The sequence below is a fragment of the Mchenga conophoros genome, linkage group LG4 (genome assembly GCF_057382185.1).
Source record: "Mchenga conophoros isolate Kocher_MC1m ecotype Shallow Benthic linkage group LG4, M_conophoros_male_GT1.1, whole genome shotgun sequence".
NCBI classification, from domain to species: domain Eukaryota; kingdom Metazoa; phylum Chordata; class Actinopteri; order Cichliformes; family Cichlidae; genus Mchenga; species Mchenga conophoros.
Window position 1 is genome coordinate 15,391,646 of NC_140529.1, and position 20,283 is coordinate 15,411,928.

At 41.5% G+C, this 20,283-nt stretch overlaps 3 protein-coding genes across 5 annotated transcripts; 1 reads left to right on the forward strand and 2 right to left on the reverse strand.

Moving 5' to 3' along the window:
• Window positions 1–954: 954 nt before the first annotated feature.
• Window positions 955–8,159, reverse strand: syngr3a (synaptogyrin 3a). Its single transcript, XM_085270614.1, has 4 exons — window positions 7,694–8,159; window positions 5,601–5,835; window positions 3,563–3,708; window positions 955–2,829 (listed from the first exon to the last, which is right to left on the reverse strand). The coding sequence occupies exons 1-4, from the start codon at window positions 7,793–7,795 to the stop codon at window positions 2,614–2,616; spliced, it is 699 nt and encodes a 232-aa protein (XP_085126740.1). The 5' UTR covers window positions 7,796–8,159; the 3' UTR covers window positions 955–2,613.
• Window positions 8,160–9,574: 1,415 nt separating this feature from the next.
• Window positions 9,575–11,805, reverse strand: gfer (growth factor, augmenter of liver regeneration (ERV1 homolog, S. cerevisiae)). Its single transcript, XM_085270612.1, has 3 exons — window positions 11,587–11,805; window positions 11,136–11,347; window positions 9,575–10,941 (listed from the first exon to the last, which is right to left on the reverse strand). The coding sequence occupies exons 1-3, from the start codon at window positions 11,803–11,805 to the stop codon at window positions 10,779–10,781; spliced, it is 594 nt and encodes a 197-aa protein (XP_085126738.1). The 3' UTR covers window positions 9,575–10,778.
• Window positions 11,806–11,851: 46 nt separating this feature from the next.
• drg2 (developmentally regulated GTP binding protein 2) lies at window positions 11,852–20,006 on the forward strand. Of its 3 annotated transcripts, none has more exons than XM_085270610.1 (14): window positions 11,852–11,992; window positions 12,330–12,425; window positions 12,669–12,829; window positions 14,145–14,234; window positions 14,322–14,382; window positions 14,678–14,768; window positions 14,874–14,946; window positions 15,814–15,904; window positions 16,017–16,114; window positions 16,289–16,365; window positions 17,331–17,419; window positions 17,536–17,594; window positions 19,305–19,358; window positions 19,651–20,006. In XM_085270610.1, the coding sequence occupies exons 2-14, from the start codon at window positions 12,362–12,364 to the stop codon at window positions 19,735–19,737; spliced, it is 1,095 nt and encodes a 364-aa protein (XP_085126736.1). In that variant the 5' UTR covers window positions 11,852–11,992; window positions 12,330–12,361; the 3' UTR covers window positions 19,738–20,006. The 3 variants fall into 3 exon arrangements, with proteins under 3 accessions (XP_085126736.1, XP_085126735.1, XP_085126737.1); XM_085270609.1 differs by lacking the exon at window positions 11,852–11,992 and adding an exon at window positions 12,006–12,109; XM_085270611.1 differs by lacking the exon at window positions 11,852–11,992 and adding an exon at window positions 12,032–12,056.
• The last annotated feature ends 277 nt before the right edge of the window (window positions 20,007–20,283 follow it).

Here is a 20,283-nt window from a genome sequence, read left to right on the forward strand (position 1 = left end):
AGTTAACATTTTCAGTCTGTTGGCTTCCTGTAGCTCCAGTCCATGAAATCAAGGGCCGGATCTGGATTTTTAATAATACTTTAAGTTGTTTTTTTTTTTTTAATGTGTGTACACACTTGTGCAAAACTACAACTGAGGAATCAGAAAGTAAATTTAAAGTATGGATACATTGGCGGTTACAAACGTATAAAATGATCCTGTCAGCTTCACCAATGCTGCCAGTCTTTCTAAAACATCCTATTAGAGTCGGAGTGACACAGCATTCGATATATAACAAACAATTTTCTTTCCTTATTATGATGATTGCTTCAGTTGTCCTGCCGCAGCAGAGATAACCATTTACACTGGATCCATTAGAACAGCAAGCAAGGCTTTCGACTGGTCATGTGTGTCACTTTAACTAGAATTCTTTTAGATTTGGCCCAGTTAATTTGCTTTGCATTATGTATACCTTATCAGTGACACTGAGGTTAAATAGTGTTTTTACTGAGGCAAAATGATTAAATATCGTAGCACGCTCGTGATTCCCCCTCTCTGATAAATGCACGTTAAAGAAAAAACAAACTTCAATGCAGCACAGAACCCAACTGACTGCACACACTCACGGCTTTGGACACAAGCGTGCAGACTTACACGTCCCTCGTGCACGACGATGGTGCACGTGGACACACTCGCACGGTCGCACACACACCACACGACACCACAGATTCACTGATGAGAGCGTGCACGCGAAGCACAGCACAGACACTGCTACACACCGACATGGTTGGCATGGATACTATCTACATCAGGGCCCCTGGTGACCAACATCCACACAACCCTGTCGTCATGGCAACTAATTATTACACCCCAACCCGCCGCTCTCTCCTTAATGTGGCGGGATTGCAGGATCAATGAATTAGCCAGCGAGCGATCTGTAACACCCCCCAACTATATTCTTTCTTTTGCCCCCCCCCCTCCAGAAGATCCTATTAACAACATAGTAGTAACGTAGTAGTAACGTGGTAATCAGAAGACAGCAATAAGAACACAGGGCAGTTTGGCAGCTTCTAAAACGTAAACATAAACGGACCTACATAATTTACCCAGAATATCTCCCACTCTCCTGATTTTTGTACACACAGCAGTCAGCACAGGGCGCTGTCTCAAATAACACACTGAATACATTCCCTGGCACCATGGATTGATTGTGAGACAAAGGCCCCCTGGGCACAGGCTGTAAAAGCCCCCACCCTCCCCCCGAACTCCTGATCAGTTTGTGTGTGTGTGTGTGTGTGTTTTTAATAGTCATGTAACTGACTTTCCAGGATTAATAATCACTTCCAGCGCAGGAGCCCATTAGGTCCATTTAATAATCCATTCATGCCAGGCACAGAAACATACCAGACTGAATGGTGATTCAATAAGGATGAAGGTTTCCACACTGAATTTGAAGTGTAATCAGGCTGACCCCCAAAATCACACCGGCTCAGTCAGGGTGACACTGTACCATTTATATTTTGCACCGTGAGTGTCGTTTGCTTTAAAATGTGCGATAGATTTCATTAAGGGAGACTAAAACATGTCTGAAAGGATGATATAGCACAATTTGAACTTTTCTAATTATATATATAATAGCTCAGCTTCCATGGAAGAGAAATTCCCTCTTTCTCTCTCTCTCTGGAGCGCTTTGATCATCTGATACAACTTCCATTTCCTGCAAAACATCACCAGGGTGGTCAGATCGTCGAGACTTATCAGCACAATCCAAAGAATTGCATGTGATTTGAGACAGCACCTGAAATTGACCTAAACTAGTTTACCTACAGTACTGCATCTACCTACTTACATAAGAATGTGAAATATTGCACTTGGTCACAAAAACATTGCCGTTGTGTTTTTTTTGTTTTTCTTTTCTTTACAGCATGTGGAAAACTACTAAATTAAGTCACTGTCTGAAACACACAGTACAGTATGGCACTTAGTTGATCTCTAAGATTGGAAACATGCAGATTTAATGCAGATGATGGTTTCTAACTGCAGCAGGGAACATACGAGGAAAGACCAGACTCTAGCTAAAAAAGAAAAAGAAAAACAACAACCAAAAAAAAGAAAAAGAAAAACGATTCCCTGCAGTGTTTGGCATGAAAGGGGATTTGGAATAAATGAAAAGAATAAGACAAGGGTGCTCTCTGGATGCGAGTGCCTCCTGCACTATTTTTAGGGATCTAATACTGCTTTGTTGTGGTGGAGTCACTGACTTGTTGATCACTTTTTTTTCATACTTATTTTTTGTCAAAATGCGTTTGAAGTCGGCAAAAGTGGCCTCCTGCTCTGCATTTCCTCCACTTGTTTTTCTTTTTGATTTATCAGCTCTCGTACCTGTGCTGTGGCCTTGCTCCACAGAGAGGCGTACAAAAGTGACGATAAAACTGGAATGTTCGGGAAGGAAAAGGTACCAAGAGGAAGAAATGAGGAATCAGAGGCCGCTAATTCAACGCTTACTGAAAACTCAGCCCGGATCAACATAAACAACTGCACGTGTAACATCACAGAAAGCAGTTTCCTCTTATCTGCATCCCTCTCCCCTGTCGTCTTCTTCTTCTTCCACCACCATCACCAGGTCTATCCTTTCTAGTAAATGGGAACCTGGTATGTGGGTGCTGCGTTGTTTTCGGTGAATGGTGGGCTCTGGTAGGTCTCCGTGGTCTCGATGGTGGTGCCGCCGCCTCCCGGAGAGTTGGAGGGGTATGGCTGGGTGGGTGCGCCACCGTCCATGTGTTCGGTGGTGAACAGTGTCATGTCTGTGCCGAGCAGATACTTCTGGACCGCACGCACTGTTAGACCAGCCTGGAGGACCGGGAAAAGGGCCACAGAGAGGGAAAAGTGAGTCTGAGACTCAATGTGAGGTATTCCTAATCATAAAAGCACATTATAACTACACTTTAGCAACAAAGGTTTTAAAAAGAAGAATTTTATCATTTATTTTATAGAATTTAGTAGAAATAAAGCCAGCTAATTTATAGGTAAGCTGGCTAGCTAGTTATACAAGCTAGGTAGCTTGTCTGTGCCAACAAAATGTCAGAAAGAAGAAGGGAAAATAGTGAACTGAGTTTACAGCTAACAAAACAGCCCATCATGGAAACCAATAAAACTTCAAGAAGAAGCCAAGAGAGAGTCCAAAAGAAAAGCCTTAAAACAAATAACATTTCTATAGTTAGACTTAAACTAGCTACACTGCAGTATGCGCTAATCGAGAAGTGCTTTAGCAGGTTTTGGTATACTGTGAGCCAGGCAGTTATTACAGTTTTGTAACTTCTGATTAGTTTTTATTTATATTTTATAAAGGCAATGTCAGAGGTAGCATTTAGGAAAATCAGTACAGCTATTACAATAAAAAAAAAAGAAACTTTTTGAAAGTCCAAAGTCTCAATAAATACGTACATCAATGCCTCATAAGGCCAGTTGCTGCTGGAGTTTCATAATTAACTTTAGACATGGAATCAACTCAGATAGAAAGATTTCCAGCCTCAGCTCTTGGGGTTAAAGGTGGTTTTGCTTTTAGGTGGTTGGAGGGGCTTACCCAGGTGATTATGGAGAAGAAAGAGAAGGCGATTGCTGCCCGAGCGGCATCTGCTCCTTGGTTGAGTGGCAGCTCTTCAGCTCTGGTCCGAGACCACTGATTGGCGAGGAAGCAGAAACTTACAAAGTATAGAAAGGTCCAGAAACCTGTCAGAAACCAGCAGAGCAATTAATAGTTTATTCAACGTTAGCGTTCCACATAGATGAAAGAGCACCTGTAGGTGTTGATTTCTCCAATTTTTGGACTGGAAGCACTTCTTTGTTCCCTTTTAGAAACATAAAATGCTCCTTAATACTATTTAAAACTTAAATTCAGGTGACAGGTTTCATTCCTTTGAATGTTATTTGAAATAAAGAAGCAAGCTGGTATCTGTAGCATTTTTGTTATTTTTGGGGAACTCCGGCCTTTTGAATCATGATTCCAGGCTTCGTTCACTCACTTCAGTTTCAGACCCTTTAGGCATTCAGTGGCCTGTGATTTGTCAAAGTGCAGATCTGATTTGAGCAAGGAAATCAATGCTAGTCATGTATATAATTGGTTTTATCCACTCATCAACCAACTTATTTAGGTACACTTTGCTGGTACTATGTTGGACCCCATTTGTTCTTCAGAACTGCCCTAACTCTACCTGGCACAGATTCAACAGTGTGCTGTGGTCATAAAGTTATGGACATGATCAACACCAATCAGTTACCCACAGAGTTAAAAGCCAGGGAATAAAAATAGGTTTTTAACCCTCGGAGGCTTTAAGTCAAAAAAAGCTTTTTTGACTTAAAGCCTCCGAGGGTTAATAAAGACTTAAAAACTGGCACTGATGTAGCCTGTCTAATATGGAGAGGAAGGTTATTCCAAAGCATCGGCACAGCAACAGAGAACGCTCGGTCTCCTCTAAGTTTCAGCCGTGACTTTGGGACCGAAAGCAGCAACTGCTCAGCTGACCGAAGGGAACGAGTGGGGACGTGGGGCTTCAACAAGTCAGACAAATAAACAGGTGCCAGACCATTTAGAGATTTAAAAGCCAATAAAAGGACTTTAAAACGGATCCTGAATTAAATTGGAAGCCAGTGTAAAGAGGCCAAAATCGGAGTGATGTGATCAAATTTTGTTCTGCCAGTTAAAAATCGTGCCGCAGCATTTTGCACTAATTGCAAGCGTGACAAAGTGCCCTGCCCAACCCCTATTAAAAGAGAATTACAATAATCTAAACGTGAGGTAATAAAGGCATGAATAACACTTTCCAAGTCACACTTGGAAAGAAAGGGCTTAACCTTTGATAAACGTCTGAGGTGATAAAATGCTGATTTTACCACCCCGTTTACATGGTCATCAAAGGTGAGTGCAGAATCAATTTTAACTCCAAGATTTGTGATCGAACTCTTTAGTTGGGAAGTCAAAGCTGCAAGATCAACATCCAGAGTATGAGAAGAACGATTTGGGCCAAATAAAATTGCTTCTGTCTTCCGATCATTAAAATTTAAAAAGTTTTTTGCCATCCATGCTTTGACATCAGTAAGGCAGTCAAGCAGAGGTCCAGTTGGGAGACTATCAGAATGACTAAAAGGTAAGTAGAGCTGGCAGTCATCTGCGTATAGATGGAATGGCACTTTATGCTTTCGGAAAATTGCGCCAAGAGGCAAGAGGTACAATGAAAACAATAACGGCCCAAGAATAGATCCCTGTGGCACACCCCAAAGCAGAGGAGCCACAGAGGATGAAGCCGACCCCAACTTAACACAAAAGGTCCTATTTAAAAGATAGGACTTTAACCACAAAAGTGCCGAACCATTTAGATTAAAAGTACATTTTCCAAAAACATCCAGTGCACAGTCCCATTACGCGGTTTGGCATTATGCACTAGTGATGATGTATTTTGTTTGATTTCTTCATTTTTTCTCACAGCAAGACCTTTTAAAAACGAATCACTTCCTGTAGCTGCCATAACTCAGACACACCAGGACAGCCTGGAAGAAATGCTCTGTGCCTTCCCTGTTTGCTTGTGTCTGCGAACAAGACCTCCCATCACATGTCACATCCTCACCTGAGAAGCCGATCTCAAGCATTACAGCCTTCTTCCTGTCTTTAACAGAGCTGATGGAGGAGAACTTGTAGTCAAGCAGGAAGAAGAAGGAGCATGCCAGCAGGCCAACCAGGCCCACGAACACGCCGTAGTTGCACGCGTCTGTGTTCTTATTGAAGATGCAGTGGAGTCGCTCGCTGCCCATGTTGACATAACCCTCGTTCACGATGGAGGCGAAGACCACCAAGGAAAATATCTGTTGTTCGAAGGGAAAGTAGAGGGTGGAGTCAGAGTCAGAACAAAGTGAGCGACAGGAAGGAAGAGCTAGATTAAAGAAAACAACAAAAACAGATTACCATTTAAAGCGATACTGTTTCAGTTTTCTGTCTATCCAGCAAACAAACACTGCTTGCAGACTCACTGGAAGCTACACTACTCAAAAGCATCTCTCTGAGCATACTCAAACCAAAAGGCATTAACCTAATTTCCCCTCTTTCTCTCTGACCGACTGGAAGAGGTGGATGCTTCGCTTCCCCTAAAGAATCACACAGTCCCGAGGCAGTGTGTGTGTAACTGCACGTAAACCTACTACCATAAACTCCAACTTAAATTTCTCAAGTTCATTTTCAGCCTTTCTTCTTCCCTCTGTTGATCAGCTGACTAACACTCATGGCAGAGTAGGGCCATGTGACTGACACACACACTCACAAAGAAAAAATGCACTCCTACTGGGGGGGGGGGGGGGGGCTTGTGGGTCATATGACAGAGGTGGAGGGGACACACAAAGGAATAATGTCAGGTCCACATTTTAAACTAATCACATGTGTGGATTTAATCTGAGTAGACGCACACTCGGGTGCTTTTAGTGAATCGTTGTGATAAAAAAAATAAAAGCTGCTTAAAAACAATATGTCTTTTTAAGGGTTGGCTTCTCCTTTTACCTGCCTGCTCTAAACTTTGATTCGCTTCTTCCTTAATTAAAAAAATCCTGCTGTGAGATTTCTAACTGACGAATAGCTTTTTTTTTTAAACAAACGAGAGGAAAGGGCATTAACCTAATTGCCTGTTTACTGTGGATTCCCACTACAGACTAGAATTCATTTCCCCCTCCTCCTGAAATAGATTCCTGGTATACTGTCTTCTGTAAACTGCCACTGCAGTGGTGGGAAGTACCACATGGGGCTGGAAGCACAGGGCTACCTTAACGTATATCAAGCAGAGTTTAAAAGGCTCCATCTTGAGTGGCCACAGCTATAAAGTGAGGCAGCTTTTTCTGCATAAGTACATCACAGCGCGTATCTTAACTCGACGTGGCAACCTCTGCATCCAGTCAAATTCTTTAAAATCACGTGATGATGATGACATTAATTGCATACGATCCACTGGCTTCCTTTTGAGGCCCTGGCACCACTGAGGAAGACCTTCTCTGTGTCACCCAGAGGTGATGCGTTTAGCCTACACGAAACGTCAGGGCACGAAGCTTCTCGTGGCCCTCCGTGCGTAACGACGATCGCGGACCAATCACAGGTGGGATGACGAACGGCGACGGCAGTGTAGGGGTAAATCAGCAAAATCATGAGCTGAAAATTGTGACTTAACAGTGTAAACGACAGGTGAAATGATAAATAAGAAGTGGTAGGTCAATGGGACCGTAAATAAGTAGCACAATTGCCCAGAAACGTGAATGCTGATGAGTGAATATGGATGTGCCTCTCTTATTTTCAGCACAACCCGGTCTGCTGCTCAGTGTTTGTTAAACACTGGCAGGTGGCATGTAAAAAAAAAAAAGGAAAAAAAGGGAAAGAGAATAGGTGAGGAGAGGTCGTTTACACCTCACAAACACACACATCTGTAGTGAAATCACTGGTCACGGTGTCAGATAAGCACCAGGCCCTGGTTACACCCTGTACAGCACATTTCTGTAAATCACCCCCAGCATTAACATTGATTTCATGTCTCCATTTACACCGCATCCTTATCAGCTTTTAGTGGATTTCTCGAGCCTGTATTTACAGGGAAAACACGTCACTGGTTTCGCGCAGCAACGACAACAGAGAGGACCCCCCACCCCCCGCACACACACACACGGCAGCACCGTGAAAACCCGCTCTCACCCAGGACAGCACTCTGAGGATGGTCTGCGGCTGCTTGGCGAAGGTAATCGGATCGATAGTGGACCCGGACCGGCCCGCTCCGAACGATCCCACTCCGTCCATCTTCTGTCGCTCTGTGTGTGCGCTCCTCGCGGCTCCACGCTCCCGGCTCCACGGCAGGATGGATGCGCTGGTGCTCGCTGCTGTAGGGACGGGTCCTGCGCGCTCCCAAACGGCGCGCGGGCGCTCGGTGGAGAACGTGCAGGAGCCAGAACGTGCCCACGCTACGGACGAGCGGGATAGGCCATTTATGCCAGAGCTCACTTTAATGTTGTTACACAGGAATAAAACAGGATAATGGAATACAATTATAGGAGGATAGCGTGAGAGCGGGGATAAAACGATGGAGGCCACTTGGACCAATGTTGTTGGTTCAAAATAGAACAGGTTAATGAAATACACATTTATGTTTGACCTCAAAGGGCTTTTGCAGTAGGTTAGTGGGATTAATAATGGCAAAAACAGAGTACACAATACCCGTGTGGGACAGCTTATGTTGCCATACTTTTCCCAAATCTTTGGCCAAACTTTATGTAAACAAATAAAAGTTTAAAAGAAAGGAAACCCAATCTGGGATAAGGTTATTAAAGAGCGCTATTACAAATTACTGTAAGAACTACATGATTTTATTATTATTTTATGCTGTATTTTTAAAAATACAGTAAACTTCTACAAACAACAATGCATTCTGGGAGCCTGTGGAGGACTGTCCGACATTAAATCAAGTATAAAACCTTTCTTGTAAATTTTAAATTAACAGATGCATTGTGGGATTTCCATTTTAGTGTTTCAAGCTCTCTGTTTAGGAGGTTTAAATTTGGCATGTTTTGTAATGTTAAGCACACATTACCACTTATCGTCTGCTAAAAAGGTTAAGGTTAGGTTGGTTGTTGGTAATGCAATCAGTGAGCTTTTGGAGCTTTTGGCACCTCAGATATTTTACGTGGATGAACTGGATTTTATTCTATAAAATTACTGTTTTGAATTACTAGTAAACTTTGCTTAAATCTCCTAACCCTGAGCATATGTCTTTGTTGTCCTGAGCACCATCTAAATCTACAGGTTTACAACTATTCCAGGAGTTTCATATAAGTTAGCATCCAGCTAAGCAGGCTATAAACAATACAGTGGGTGAGACTGTGCGTGCCCCAGTCACAAACACTCTGCGATTATGAAATAAAGAAAAGTCTTATGATGGTACAGGAATGCCAAATACCACAGAAAGTATAGTCACAAGTGTCTCATCATGGGATATTTATTCATTCATGAATCCTCAATGATGACTGAACCATAAAAATCAACATTATCAGCCTTACTAAAAATCCCAGCACAGGTTTACAAGTCATTCCTGGTAAATTTATGTACACTGCCTGAGGACACGTGGTTTGTGATTCAATAAATACTACATAAATTAAATAAATGCAACTTGGCTGTACAACCAGTGCATTGTGAATACTAAAAAATATTATATTATTACACCTGGAGAAAAACAAATGTGCCATTTTTAATATTCAGTGAATTGTTTTATGTAACGTGTTCTGAGAAAGGCCACTGAAGCAGTAGATGTGTTGATTTATACAATGAGGTGCATTTATGGCTGACACCACTAGAAGTCACTAATGTTTTTTGTAGTTTAATAGTCTATGTTTGAGGAAATAAACTGAATGTGTGATGACACTAGGGTTATAAAGGAAATAATTCTAGACAAGATATGGCAGGAGAATATGGCATAAATAGAGAAAAAATTATATGATCAGTAAAACAAATATAAGAACTCTTCAAAATAAGAGCTTTTATGTAGTCTTTTGAGTCAGTGTGCTTAAATTTTCACAAATGCAATCATTTTGATTAGACATGTTTTATTCCCTCTGGAAAACAGACACATTTCTGTCACACGTTTACACAGTCTAGTGATTTCTGTTGAGTGATTACTTTGTCAGACCAGCAGACAAAACACTGCATAGTGTATAGTAAAAAATGAAATGACAGAAATTTAGAAATTTTACTGGTCCAAAATTTACAGTACTTTAACAAAAGTCTTGACTCTTCATTTCTCTATATTTTGCTGGGAAAATGGGAAATAGGTGCAGTGATATACTGAAACATGCAAAAATACATGAAAATATAGTATACAAGACAAAATGAAAGTTAATATTTCCTATGACTGCCTTTATTCTTCAACACAGTCTGAACTCTCTTAGGCAGCTTTCTTGTCTTTTCTGTGGGTAAGGGGTGGGGGAACTCCAGGCCTCAAGGTCCAGTGTCCTGAAGGTTTTAGATGTATCCTTGATCCAACACAGACAATTTAAATGGCTAAATTACCTCCTCAACATGTCTTGAAGTTCTCCAGAGGCCTGGTAATGAACTAATCATGTGATTCAGGTGTGTTAACCCAGGGTGAGATCTAAAACCTGCAGGACACCGACCCTTGAGGCCTGGAGTTCCCCACCCCTGCTTTGAGTAGTCTTCATTAATAGTTCTCCAGGTTTCTTGAAGGACATTCCCAGCTTTACTTTGGATGTCCAAAGATAAACTTTGAAAGACTTTCAGAAAGCCTGGAGAACTATTGCTTAGGACCACTTTGAAAAATTACAAGAAAATCTGGCTCTTGGGAAGCAAAATATAAAGAAATGATGACTCGATATGTTTCCACAGCACTGAAGGTTGGTGATAACGAACCAATACACAGGTGTCTTTGCTCTAATGGTCAAGTGAGAGTCATACCTGGTTAAGCACTTCCAACAAGGAGAGGATTATAATATAACCCAGAATCTTGAGTTTAGTGTTTTGAGTTTCTCTCTATAATATTGCAGAAAACTGTTTTTATGTTTCAGTGCTTTACAAATAAAACTGAACTGAAAGGATCTGAACTCAAGAAACACTGAGGAAAACTATTATGTAATCTTTAATTTTATTAATAGATTAATTATACTATATTAAAACAAAACCAGAAAAACCCAACACTCAAACATGAGCTCAGTTTAGTGGTGTTTTATACCGACGACGGGGTTTACTCGAGTCTTCAAATCTCTCTCAGCACAATCACTCAATCACAGGAGCCATCTTTCCATCCATCTCTCCACCTCTCATCCACACGGGAACAGTCAAACTCAGGCTTCCCCAACCTGACGTTGATGTTGTTGTGAAGACGACAGAACCACTGAGAAAGAGCGTGGCGGCTGCTAGTGTCTGGCTGATTGGTTTTCAATCTGTGGAGAGGAAATGTGGTTTGGTGATCGTGGCATTTCATCCTAAAGCATCTGAAAGTGTGAGGGTGGTAAATAAAAGAGTAAAATATGCTGAATCATTTCTAAGATCCTTTATGTGTGAAGATGTGCGCAAGTGCCGATATGTGACTTTCAGCCCTGTACATTAAATCTGGCAGCACTCGTGTGGTTCTGACCTGTCCCTGAGGTCTTGTGCACATTCATCACATGGGAAGAACTTGGAGAAAATGTTGATGAACTGCCCCATCTCTTGCTGCTGAGTGGTAGATGGATGATCCGGGTAATACGCGGCCATAGTGTGCAGAAAGGACCAAGTGCTGCGGCCCAGCTCTTCCCTGTCCAGCGGACACTGGGGATCTTGTGGCTCTGAATCTGCAGCTTTTGTCTCCTGCAGGATCAACACAGACAGTCACCTGATGAATTCAAGAGAGACTAGTGGCCTGCTGCCCCGTCTGAATGAATGATTTATGGTTGTTTGGTTATCACAAATACATATTGATATCTCTCCAGTTTGCTGGCTGCCATCACAACCAAATCTTAAAACAGTGAATCACAATGTTACGACATCATAAACTTTACACCGTCGAAGTAATTTGTCAAGTTTCCAGCCTGACTCCATTGTGTCACCTGTGCGGTACCACCACTAGCAGTTGTCGCCTGCTTCTTCTGCATCTTTATCCACGATTTAAAGTCCGTACAAGCCCTGCATGGCTTCTTTTTCACATCCCCGGTCTGCTCCTGCTCTTTACCGGAGCTGTCCTCCGGTGGTCTGCTAGCCATTGGAAAGGGGAATCCTTCAAACGCAGAGGGCACCTGTGATCCTCTCGGTCCCGTGGGCGCAGCCATGCTTACTTTACGTATAAGCTAATACCGCTAACTGAACACTTGACAGGCATGGACGTATAGCTGTTTAAAATGCAAATGCCTCTTAGTGGACGGGTAATTGCTCTTTAATATTTCCTCTACCGTGGCGACAGTGTCATGGTCACAAGCGGTCACTTCCCCGACTGATGTAACGACATCGACACACGCGGTAAAAGTTTCCCCGAGTTTTCTTGTTTCCTCCCGGACATTTCACTGGAACGGACCGTGTTCCGGTTGGTGATGTCGGTTAACTGTGCATGCTGTTGAGTGTATCCTCTGCTAAAGTGTAATTTTCTACAGTATTTCAATAATTTAAGCTGTTGACATTACCCGTGTTGTATTCGGGTGCTCGCTTGCTTTATCATATCCTCACTCGCTGTTTTTGTTGTTGTTTCTCAACTGTTAAAGTGTTACTAGTTGCCCGGTTAGCCGGGCGGCTAACAAAGCTAACAACTCTGGAGTGACACGTTTCTTTTTTTTTTTTTATTTGCTGATTTTTTTAACAGTGTAAGCGTTGACACCTGTCTGAACTTCAGCCATGGGAATCCTGGAGAAAATCGCGGAAATAGAGAAAGAAATTTCTCGAACACAGAAAAACAAAGGTGAGAGGGAGAAGTCGCAGCGCTAACTGTTAGCGCCACAATGGACCAACTTGTACCCAGCTGTGTGTGTTTGTCAGCTATGAGTGTTGCATTATACCTCAAGACGAATCAATATTTAGTCTTATTTCCACATTTTGTTTATGCATATGTTAAGTACAATCTAAAAACAACTGTATTGTTGTTATTTTAATTGCAGCATTAACAGCTCCATTATCCCCCCTTTCCATTCACTCTTACTTCCAGCCACTGAGTACCATCTGGGTTTGCTCAAAGCCAAGCTAGCCAAATACAGAGCTCAACTTCTGGAGCCCTCCAAGTCAGCAGGGGCCAAAGGGGAGGGGTTCGATGTCATGAAATCAGGAGATGCCCGTGTCGCTCTCATCGGTTTCCCCTCTGTGGGTAAGGTATGTCAACATGGTGGACGGTGGGTTGTGTTTCCTGGTCTGGACGTAGAAGATAAAGGAGTTTGTGCTTGTCTTCCTCTAATAATGTCTTTATTTTTCCATAATCCTACCACGAGAAAGCAGGGTAAATTTTAGTATGTTCAGGTTTCCTTGAAGCATGCCTTATTCTGATCATTTGCTGGATCCTAATTTATTTTGGAATTTTTTCTGGAATAACTTTTAAAGGCTTTAAAAAGGGTAATTTTGAGCATTAATGTTTGCTTGTACTTTGTAGCAACACCTCTTGTCACCCTCTGAAGGGCTTAGCTTTAAGTCCTGTCTCTTTAAAAAACCCTTCAGTCCAGTTTGTTCTGATTGCTTAGCCCTTATGACAAAGCTGAGGCCAAAATAAAATTTAGTTGCATGCCATAACTCTTATTTGTTGTTTAAATTAGTGTTAAGGGGAGTCTTTGTGATTTATATGGACAGAATTCATAGGCATAGCTAGTTGGTGGTCTCAGAATTTCGTCTCTGCTGGATGATGATATTCTTTGGCTTCATTGAGCGGCAACCTCGAGCTTGTTTAGGGAGCTTTGCAGCCGAGTACAAGGCGATGGAAAAAAGAATTAGCATTTCCAGGTCCAAGGCCATGGTTCTCTACCAGAAAAATGTGGAGTGCTCACTCCAAAGCTGGGACAAGTGGGAATTTCAGGGTCTTGCTAATAAGTAAGGGAATAGTGGGGCGAGAGATTGACAGTTTAATTGGTGCTGCATCAGTACTATAACAGACTGGTAGTCGGTTGTGGTGAAGAGAGAGCTGATCGTGAAAGTAAAGCTGTTGATTTACCAGCTCGTGTTCTGATCCTCCACTGTGGCCACAAGCTCTGGACAGATGGTTCAGGCATCTGACTGGGTTGCCTCCTGGACCATACGTAGGTGATGTGTTTCAGGCATGGGAGGAGGTCTGAGGCCCATCTTTCAGCTGGCTTGGGAAGGCCTCAGTGTTTCCTTAGATAAGCTGGAGGAGGGTGTCAGGGTCACCTGCTGCCCCTGCAGGTGAACATCAGGTTATGTAGAAGGTTGCAGCATAGGGTTAGAATGGGGTTTCTTTTATGGCATAGATCTGATGCAGAAGTATAATTCACGTGTAAGGCTTGGCGCATTTTGGTGGCTGAAGCAAGTAACAGAAGAACTCTGGAGTACACAGTGTTTCATGTGAGAGAGAAGGACTCACTTTGCCTTTGTAACACTACAAACATGTCAAAAGGCTGCGTAACATACTAAAACACCATCTTTGACTAACGTTGACACTTTCATTCTCTGCTGTGTTCTGCAGTCCACCTTCCTTAGCTTGATGACATCAACGGAAAGTGAAGCTGCTTCCTATGAGTTTACAACCCTCACCTGCATACCTGGTGTCATAGAGGTACACACATCTACATTAAAAATATTTTGACACATACAGTGTGTTAAGCGCTGTATCTTGAAACTCTTCTACTCTGTTTTCCCTCAGTATAAAGGGGCCAACATCCAGCTGCTAGATCTGCCGGGAATCATTGAGGGTGCTGCTCAAGGTACACTTAGGATTTATATTTTTATATTTTGTCGCTTTAAATTTAAAGTGTACAGAGACTTTAATATTTAGGTATAAGGGTGTGGTTTTTATAGTTGTGGTTAGAATTATTTATAAACAGATGAATATGATTTTACATGTATTTGTTGCTGTGTTTAATATTGTGGGGAAAGGGAAAACCAAATCATACCTGTGGAAGTAAGTGCTTCTAAAAACTGTGGAAAAAAACATGAATAAAAGACCTTAATTTGTAGTTGTTGTGTTAAGCTGATCTCTAACTTTTATACTTCTTATAGGCAAGGGTAGAGGTCGACAGGTGATCGCTGTTGCCAGGACGGCAGATGTTGTCGTCATGATGTTGGATGCCACCAAAGGAGATGTTCAGAGGTTTGTGAGTTTGGAGAGCTTGGATGGAGTTTCAGGGACACACAAGTGTTTATTTAGAATTCTTATCCAAACATATTCTTTGTTTGGTTTTTTGTTTGTTTTTAGGGCACTTCTAGAAAAGGAGTTGGAGTCAGTGGGCATCAGACTCAACAGAACAAAACCCAATATTTATTTCAAGGTACAGTGTGTATATTTGTCTTTTTTTTGTCTCACAGTTGGAATAACTGAAATAAGAAGATTGTAAACAGCATCCACTAACAGCCATTTGGCTGTTTGTTCTCTATATGTAAATGTTGATTTGATGGTGGCAATAACTACTGAAGGGGTTTAGCAAAATATCAACACAGCAGTCTGCTCTTTCCCTGACTCTTGCAATACATTATCAATACACTAAACATTTGCAGATATTTATATTTTTATCAATACATCTGTTCTAAATTCCTGCCAGTTTGAGTTACCGGAGTTAATCTTTCATGGTGCACATTAAATAAATAGAGTTGACTGTCTGAGACGGTGCAAATATCAAACATCCTGGACGGCAGAGTTATCTTTGAGTTACCTAATTGAACTGAGATATTATTAACACCGAATAACTCTAACTATACTTTAACTATAATAATCTTTTTATTATTGTACAGCTGGTCCTTTTGGAGTTCACAGCAGATCATCTGCCTCCATCTAACCCTGTCTTTAGCATCCTCCTCTGTCATACCAACTCTCTACATGTCCTCCTTCACTTGAGTCTCCTCTCAGGTTTTCCTCTTTGCCTCCTGCCTTGCAGCTCCATATTCAGCATCCTTTGTCCAGTATAGCCACTGTCTCTCCTCTGCAAAAGTCTGAATAACTATACTAATAATACCCTATATGCACAAAGCAGTGATTTGATGTTTTCCTCTAAGTGATTCTTTGTGATGTGCGATTCTGCTTTTAGCTACAGACATCACGATATACCACAAATGACCACGTTATGTATCACTGGTATTTTTGAAGCTGGAAAACAAACATTAATTTCAGCGCAAATGTGCTTTTTTTTCTTCCCCTGTAGCCCAAGAAAGGTGGCGGCCTCTCCTTCAACTCCACAGTTCCTCTCACCCAGTGCTCGGAGAAGCTCGTTCAGCTCATACTTCATGAATATAGTATCCTTCGTTGATCTCTTTGATGTACATTTAGCCCAGTTAGCATTTCTGTGACATAATTTGTGAGTAGGCTGCAGAAGTGTCTGGTTATTCCTTTAATTCTGCTCCTCAGAAATCTTTAATGCAGAGGTTCTCTTCAGGGAGGATTGCACACCAGACGAGTTCATTGACGTCATTGTTGGGAACAGAGTTTACATGCCTTGTCTATATGTGAGTCAGTTAAAGCCTTGGACTTATTTAGAAGCTTCCTTGTCATTTTAGAGAGATTTGAGATGATTTTCTGTTTTTTGACTCATAACAAAAGGGAAATAATTTTGAGATATTGGGCAAATCTCTTGAACTTTGACTTTGTGTGTGTGTGTGTGTGTGTGTGTGTGTTCACAGGTGTACAATAAGGTGGATCAAATCTCCATTGAGGAAGTGGACCGCCTAGCACGCAGACCTCACAGTGTTGTCATCAGGTCAGATATCTTTCCACAGGTTCACAAGAAATAAACACCATAATGTTGTTGTTCACATGTTGAAATAAATTGCCAATCAATCAATCAATCAATCAATCAATGTAAGTTAGCTAACTGGCTCCAGAGTAGAGTCCAAATCAAATCATGATATTTTAAGAAACTTTGCAATAACGCTCACAATTTCCGACAATGAAGGGGGAAAAAAAATGCAACGTTTTATTGATGTTTGCGGGAACCAGTGTTTGTTCGTGTCATTAAATGAAGGATATTTTCCATCCTCCTTTTCCAGTGAGCTGCCACTGATGACACCACCTAATTTGAGTGCCAGCAGCAGCATTATATCCATGATATAATGGATATAATGTAATATAATATAAAGCATGATGCAAATGTGAACTCTAAAGCAGCTTAAGTTGTGTTAGTAACTTCTATCCACATGAAGCTAAGCTTGTGTGGGCTCCAGTGGCACTCGTCGTCTCCTTTGTTTACCTTTAAAAAGTATTTTGACTAGTTGAAGGTCTCTGAAATAGCTCCCTTTAAGTGCCTTATTACTAAGCAATTGTAATCATGGGGGACATGCCTGGGAATCTAAACACATGACGTTGCTATAGCAATGATATTGCGATATGACATTTTTATATTATATAAAAACTTTGTATGTGCACAGTCCAGTTTCTTTAGTCACTTTTAAAATACAAGAAACAGACACATAAAACCTGCTGGCTTAAGTAAAACAATGCAACTTATAATTGTGATTCACTCATGCTCGTGTAGTTGCAGCAGCACAGAAGGAATTCCTTTATTTTGCCTCTTTGGTCCCATTTTCAGCTTAATTAGAAGGTTGGAGGGATTCACAGAGTTTGTTTTTTTTTTTTTTTTTCCTCAAATGAGAGCAGTCACTTCACACCTTTTCTGTTTGTATGAAGGAGGTAAAAGTATCCTATTTTTCTGACTGTATGTTTCAGTTGTGGGATGAAGCTGAATCTGGATTACCTTCTGGAAAGGTTGTGGGAATATCTGGCTCTGATCTGCATTTATACAAAGAAAAGAGGAGGTATCCACATGTGCACACATGTATTTTTCTCTTAGTCATTTGTGAGACTTTTGTCTTACATGGATGAATATACACTAGATCTAAATTAATTTACCCTTTTCTGCTTTCTCTGTTAGAGCGCCCTGACTTTAATGATGCCATCATCATGAGAAGAGGAGCAAGTGTAGAACATGTGGTAAGGAAAGCGCATTTTCAAGTCAGATGCTTTTACACGCATAATAAGTTAGAAGCAAACTATGTGTACAGTGGGGCAAAAAAGTATTTAGTCAGCCACCGATTGTGCAAGTTCCCCCACTTAAAATGATGACAGAGGTCAGTAATTTGCACCAGAGGTACACTTCAACTGTGAGAGACAGAATGTGAAAAAAAAATCCATGAATCCACATGGTAGGATTTGTAAAGAATTTATTCGTAAATCAGGGTGGAAAATAAGTATTTGGTCACCTCAAACAAGGAAAATCTCTGGCTCTCACAGACCTGTAACGTCTTCTGTAAGAAGCTTTTCTGTCCCCCACTCGTTACCTGTATGAATGGCACCTGTTTGAACTCATCATCTGTATAAAAGACACCTGTCCACAGCCTCAAACAGTCAGACTCCAAACTCCGCCATGGCCAAGACCAAAGAGCTTTCGAAGGACACCAGGAAAAGTATTGTAGACCTGCACCAGACTGGGAAGAGTGAATCTACAATAGGCAAGCAGCTTGGTGTGAAAAAATCAACTGTGGGAGCAATCATCAGAAAATGGAAGACATACAAGACCACTGATAATCTCCCTCGATCTGGGGCTCCACGCAAGATCTCATCCCGTGGGGTCAAAATGATCATGAGAACGGTGAGCAAAGATCCCAGAACCACACACCTGGTGAATGACCTGCAGAGAGCTGGGACCAAAGTAACAAAGGTCACCATCAGTAACACACTACAACGGCAGGGAATCAAATCCCGCAGTGCCAGACGTGTTCCGCTGCTGAAGCCAGTGCATGTCCAGGCCCGTCTGAAGTTTGCCAGAGAGCACATGGATGATACAGCAGAGGATTGGGAGAATGTCATGTGGTCAGATGAAACCAAAGTAGAACTTTTTGGTATAAACTCAACTCGTCGTGTTTGGAGGAAGAAGAATACTGAGTTGCATCCCAAGAACACCATACCTACTGTGAAGCATGGGGGTGGAAACATCATGCTATGGGGCTGTTTTTCTGCCAAGGGGACAGGACGACTGATCCGTGTTAAGGACAGAATGAATGGGGCCATGTATCGTGAGATTTTGAGCCAAAACCTCCTTCCATCAGTGAGAACTTTGAAGATGAAACGAGGCTGGGTCTTCCAACATGACAATGATCCAAAACACACCGCCCGGGCAACAAAGGAGTGGCTCCGTAAGAAGCATTTGAAAGTCCTGGAGTGGCCTAGCCAGTCTCCAGACCTCAACCCCATAGAAAATCTGTGGCGGGAGTTGAAAGTCCGTGTTGCTCGGCGACAGCCCCAAAACATCACTGCTCTCGAGAAGATCTGCATGGAGGAATGGGCCAAAATACCAGCTACTGTGTGTGCAAACCTGGTAAAGACCTATAGTAAACGTTTGACCTCTGTTATTGCCAACAAAGGTTATGTTACAAAGTATTGAGTTGTATTTTTGTTATTGACCAAATACTTGTTTTCCACCCTGATTTACGAATAAATTCTTTACAAATCCTACCATGTGGATTCATGGATTTTTTTTTTTTTTCACATTCTGTCTCTCACAGTTGAAGTGTACCTCTGGTGCAAATTACTGACCTCTGTCATCATTTTAGGTGGGGGAACTTGCACAATCGGTGGCTGACTAAATACTTTTTTGCCCCACTGTATGTGCACAGTCTAATTTTTGTCTTTAAATACTTTCAGTGTCATCGAATCCACAGAACTTTAGCCAGCCAGTTCAAATATGCCCTGGTTTGGGTAAGTTCAAGTTTCCAGGGTCAACAATCTTCAGAGACACATTTTCTGCTTGTCCTATGAACCGTTTGAGCTAACTCTGTACAATTGTACTCTTGACTAGAGTAAACGTAGTCTGCTGATGTCCTGGTCACAGGGCATTTAGAACAGACACTTTCTTTCTACTAGAGATGTAAAGCAAAATTCTCATTTTGAAACATAGAGCAGAGAAGGCAAATAAATATACAGTTTACACTTGAACATGAAGCCCTTTGATTGAAGGGGAACTAAAATGTGTTGTCTCTCGGTCTTTTAGGGAACCAGTACCAAGTACAGCCCTCAGAGAGTGGGCCTAACGCACATCATGGAGCACGAGGATGTCATCCAAATTGTTAAGAAGTAAAAGAAAAGAAGAAGAAAAGCTTCTGTTTGGACAGAGGAGGAACTCGCCAGGAGAGGAGGAAAAAATAAACTGTATAGTAGAGAATAAAAACAAAATAATACCCACCATCCTTATTTTGTATATGGAAATTAAGAGAGGCAGTGAATCAAAGACCTTACAAGAATTGGATAAGGACAGAAAATGGTGCATTTTACCTTTTGATTAAGATAAAGAGAACACAAGATGCATTGATTCAGAGAGAACATGGATAGAATAAAGTCCATACAACATTTCCAGTCTTTTTATGTGTGTTTTATTTGTAGCCTTATCTCAATCTTAGATTGAGGCGCATGCAAACATGTATGTTTTTGTGTCCTTTATTATTATTATTATTATTATTATATATATATATATATTTTTTTTTTGTTACACTTCTTTTGTCAAAGTAAAGATTACTTTTTGGCATTTTATTGTCTGACTTTGAATTTGGTCATTTATAGCAATAATAATCCAGTTAAATTGTATTTGCATAGCACAGGTTCACCACAAAAGTCGTCTCAAGGTGAT

Bases quoted from the DNA above. Each gene is read 5' to 3' on its own strand.
- syngr3a (XM_085270614.1), bottom strand. From the start codon at position 7,795: ATGGACGGAGTGGGATCGTTCGGAGCGGGCCGGTCCGGGTCCACTATC. The intron at 5,836-7,693 runs GTGAGAGCGGGT...TTCGAACAACAG, and splicing joins TCCTCAGAGTGCTGTCCTGG to ATATTTTCCTTGGTGGTCTT. The intron at 2,830-3,562 runs GTAAGCCCCTCC...CCGGTCCTCCAG, and splicing joins TCTTCTCCATAATCACCTGG to GCTGGTCTAACAGTGCGTGC.
- drg2 (XM_085270610.1), top strand. From the start codon at position 12,362: ATGGGAATCCTGGAGAAAATCGCGGAAATAGAGAAAGAAATTTCTCGA. The intron at 15,905-16,016 runs GTATCCTTCGTT...TCTGCTCCTCAG, and splicing joins GCTCATACTTCATGAATATA to AAATCTTTAATGCAGAGGTT. The intron at 17,595-19,304 runs GTAAGGAAAGCG...AAATACTTTCAG, and splicing joins GAGCAAGTGTAGAACATGTG to TGTCATCGAATCCACAGAAC.
- gfer (XM_085270612.1), bottom strand. From the start codon at position 11,805: ATGGCTGCGCCCACGGGACCGAGAGGATCACAGGTGCCCTCTGCGTTT. The intron at 11,348-11,586 runs GTGACACAATGG...TTGATCCTGCAG, and splicing joins CTAGTGGTGGTACCGCACAG to GAGACAAAAGCTGCAGATTC. The intron at 10,942-11,135 runs GTCAGAACCACA...TCCTCTCCACAG, and splicing joins GCACAAGACCTCAGGGACAG to ATTGAAAACCAATCAGCCAG.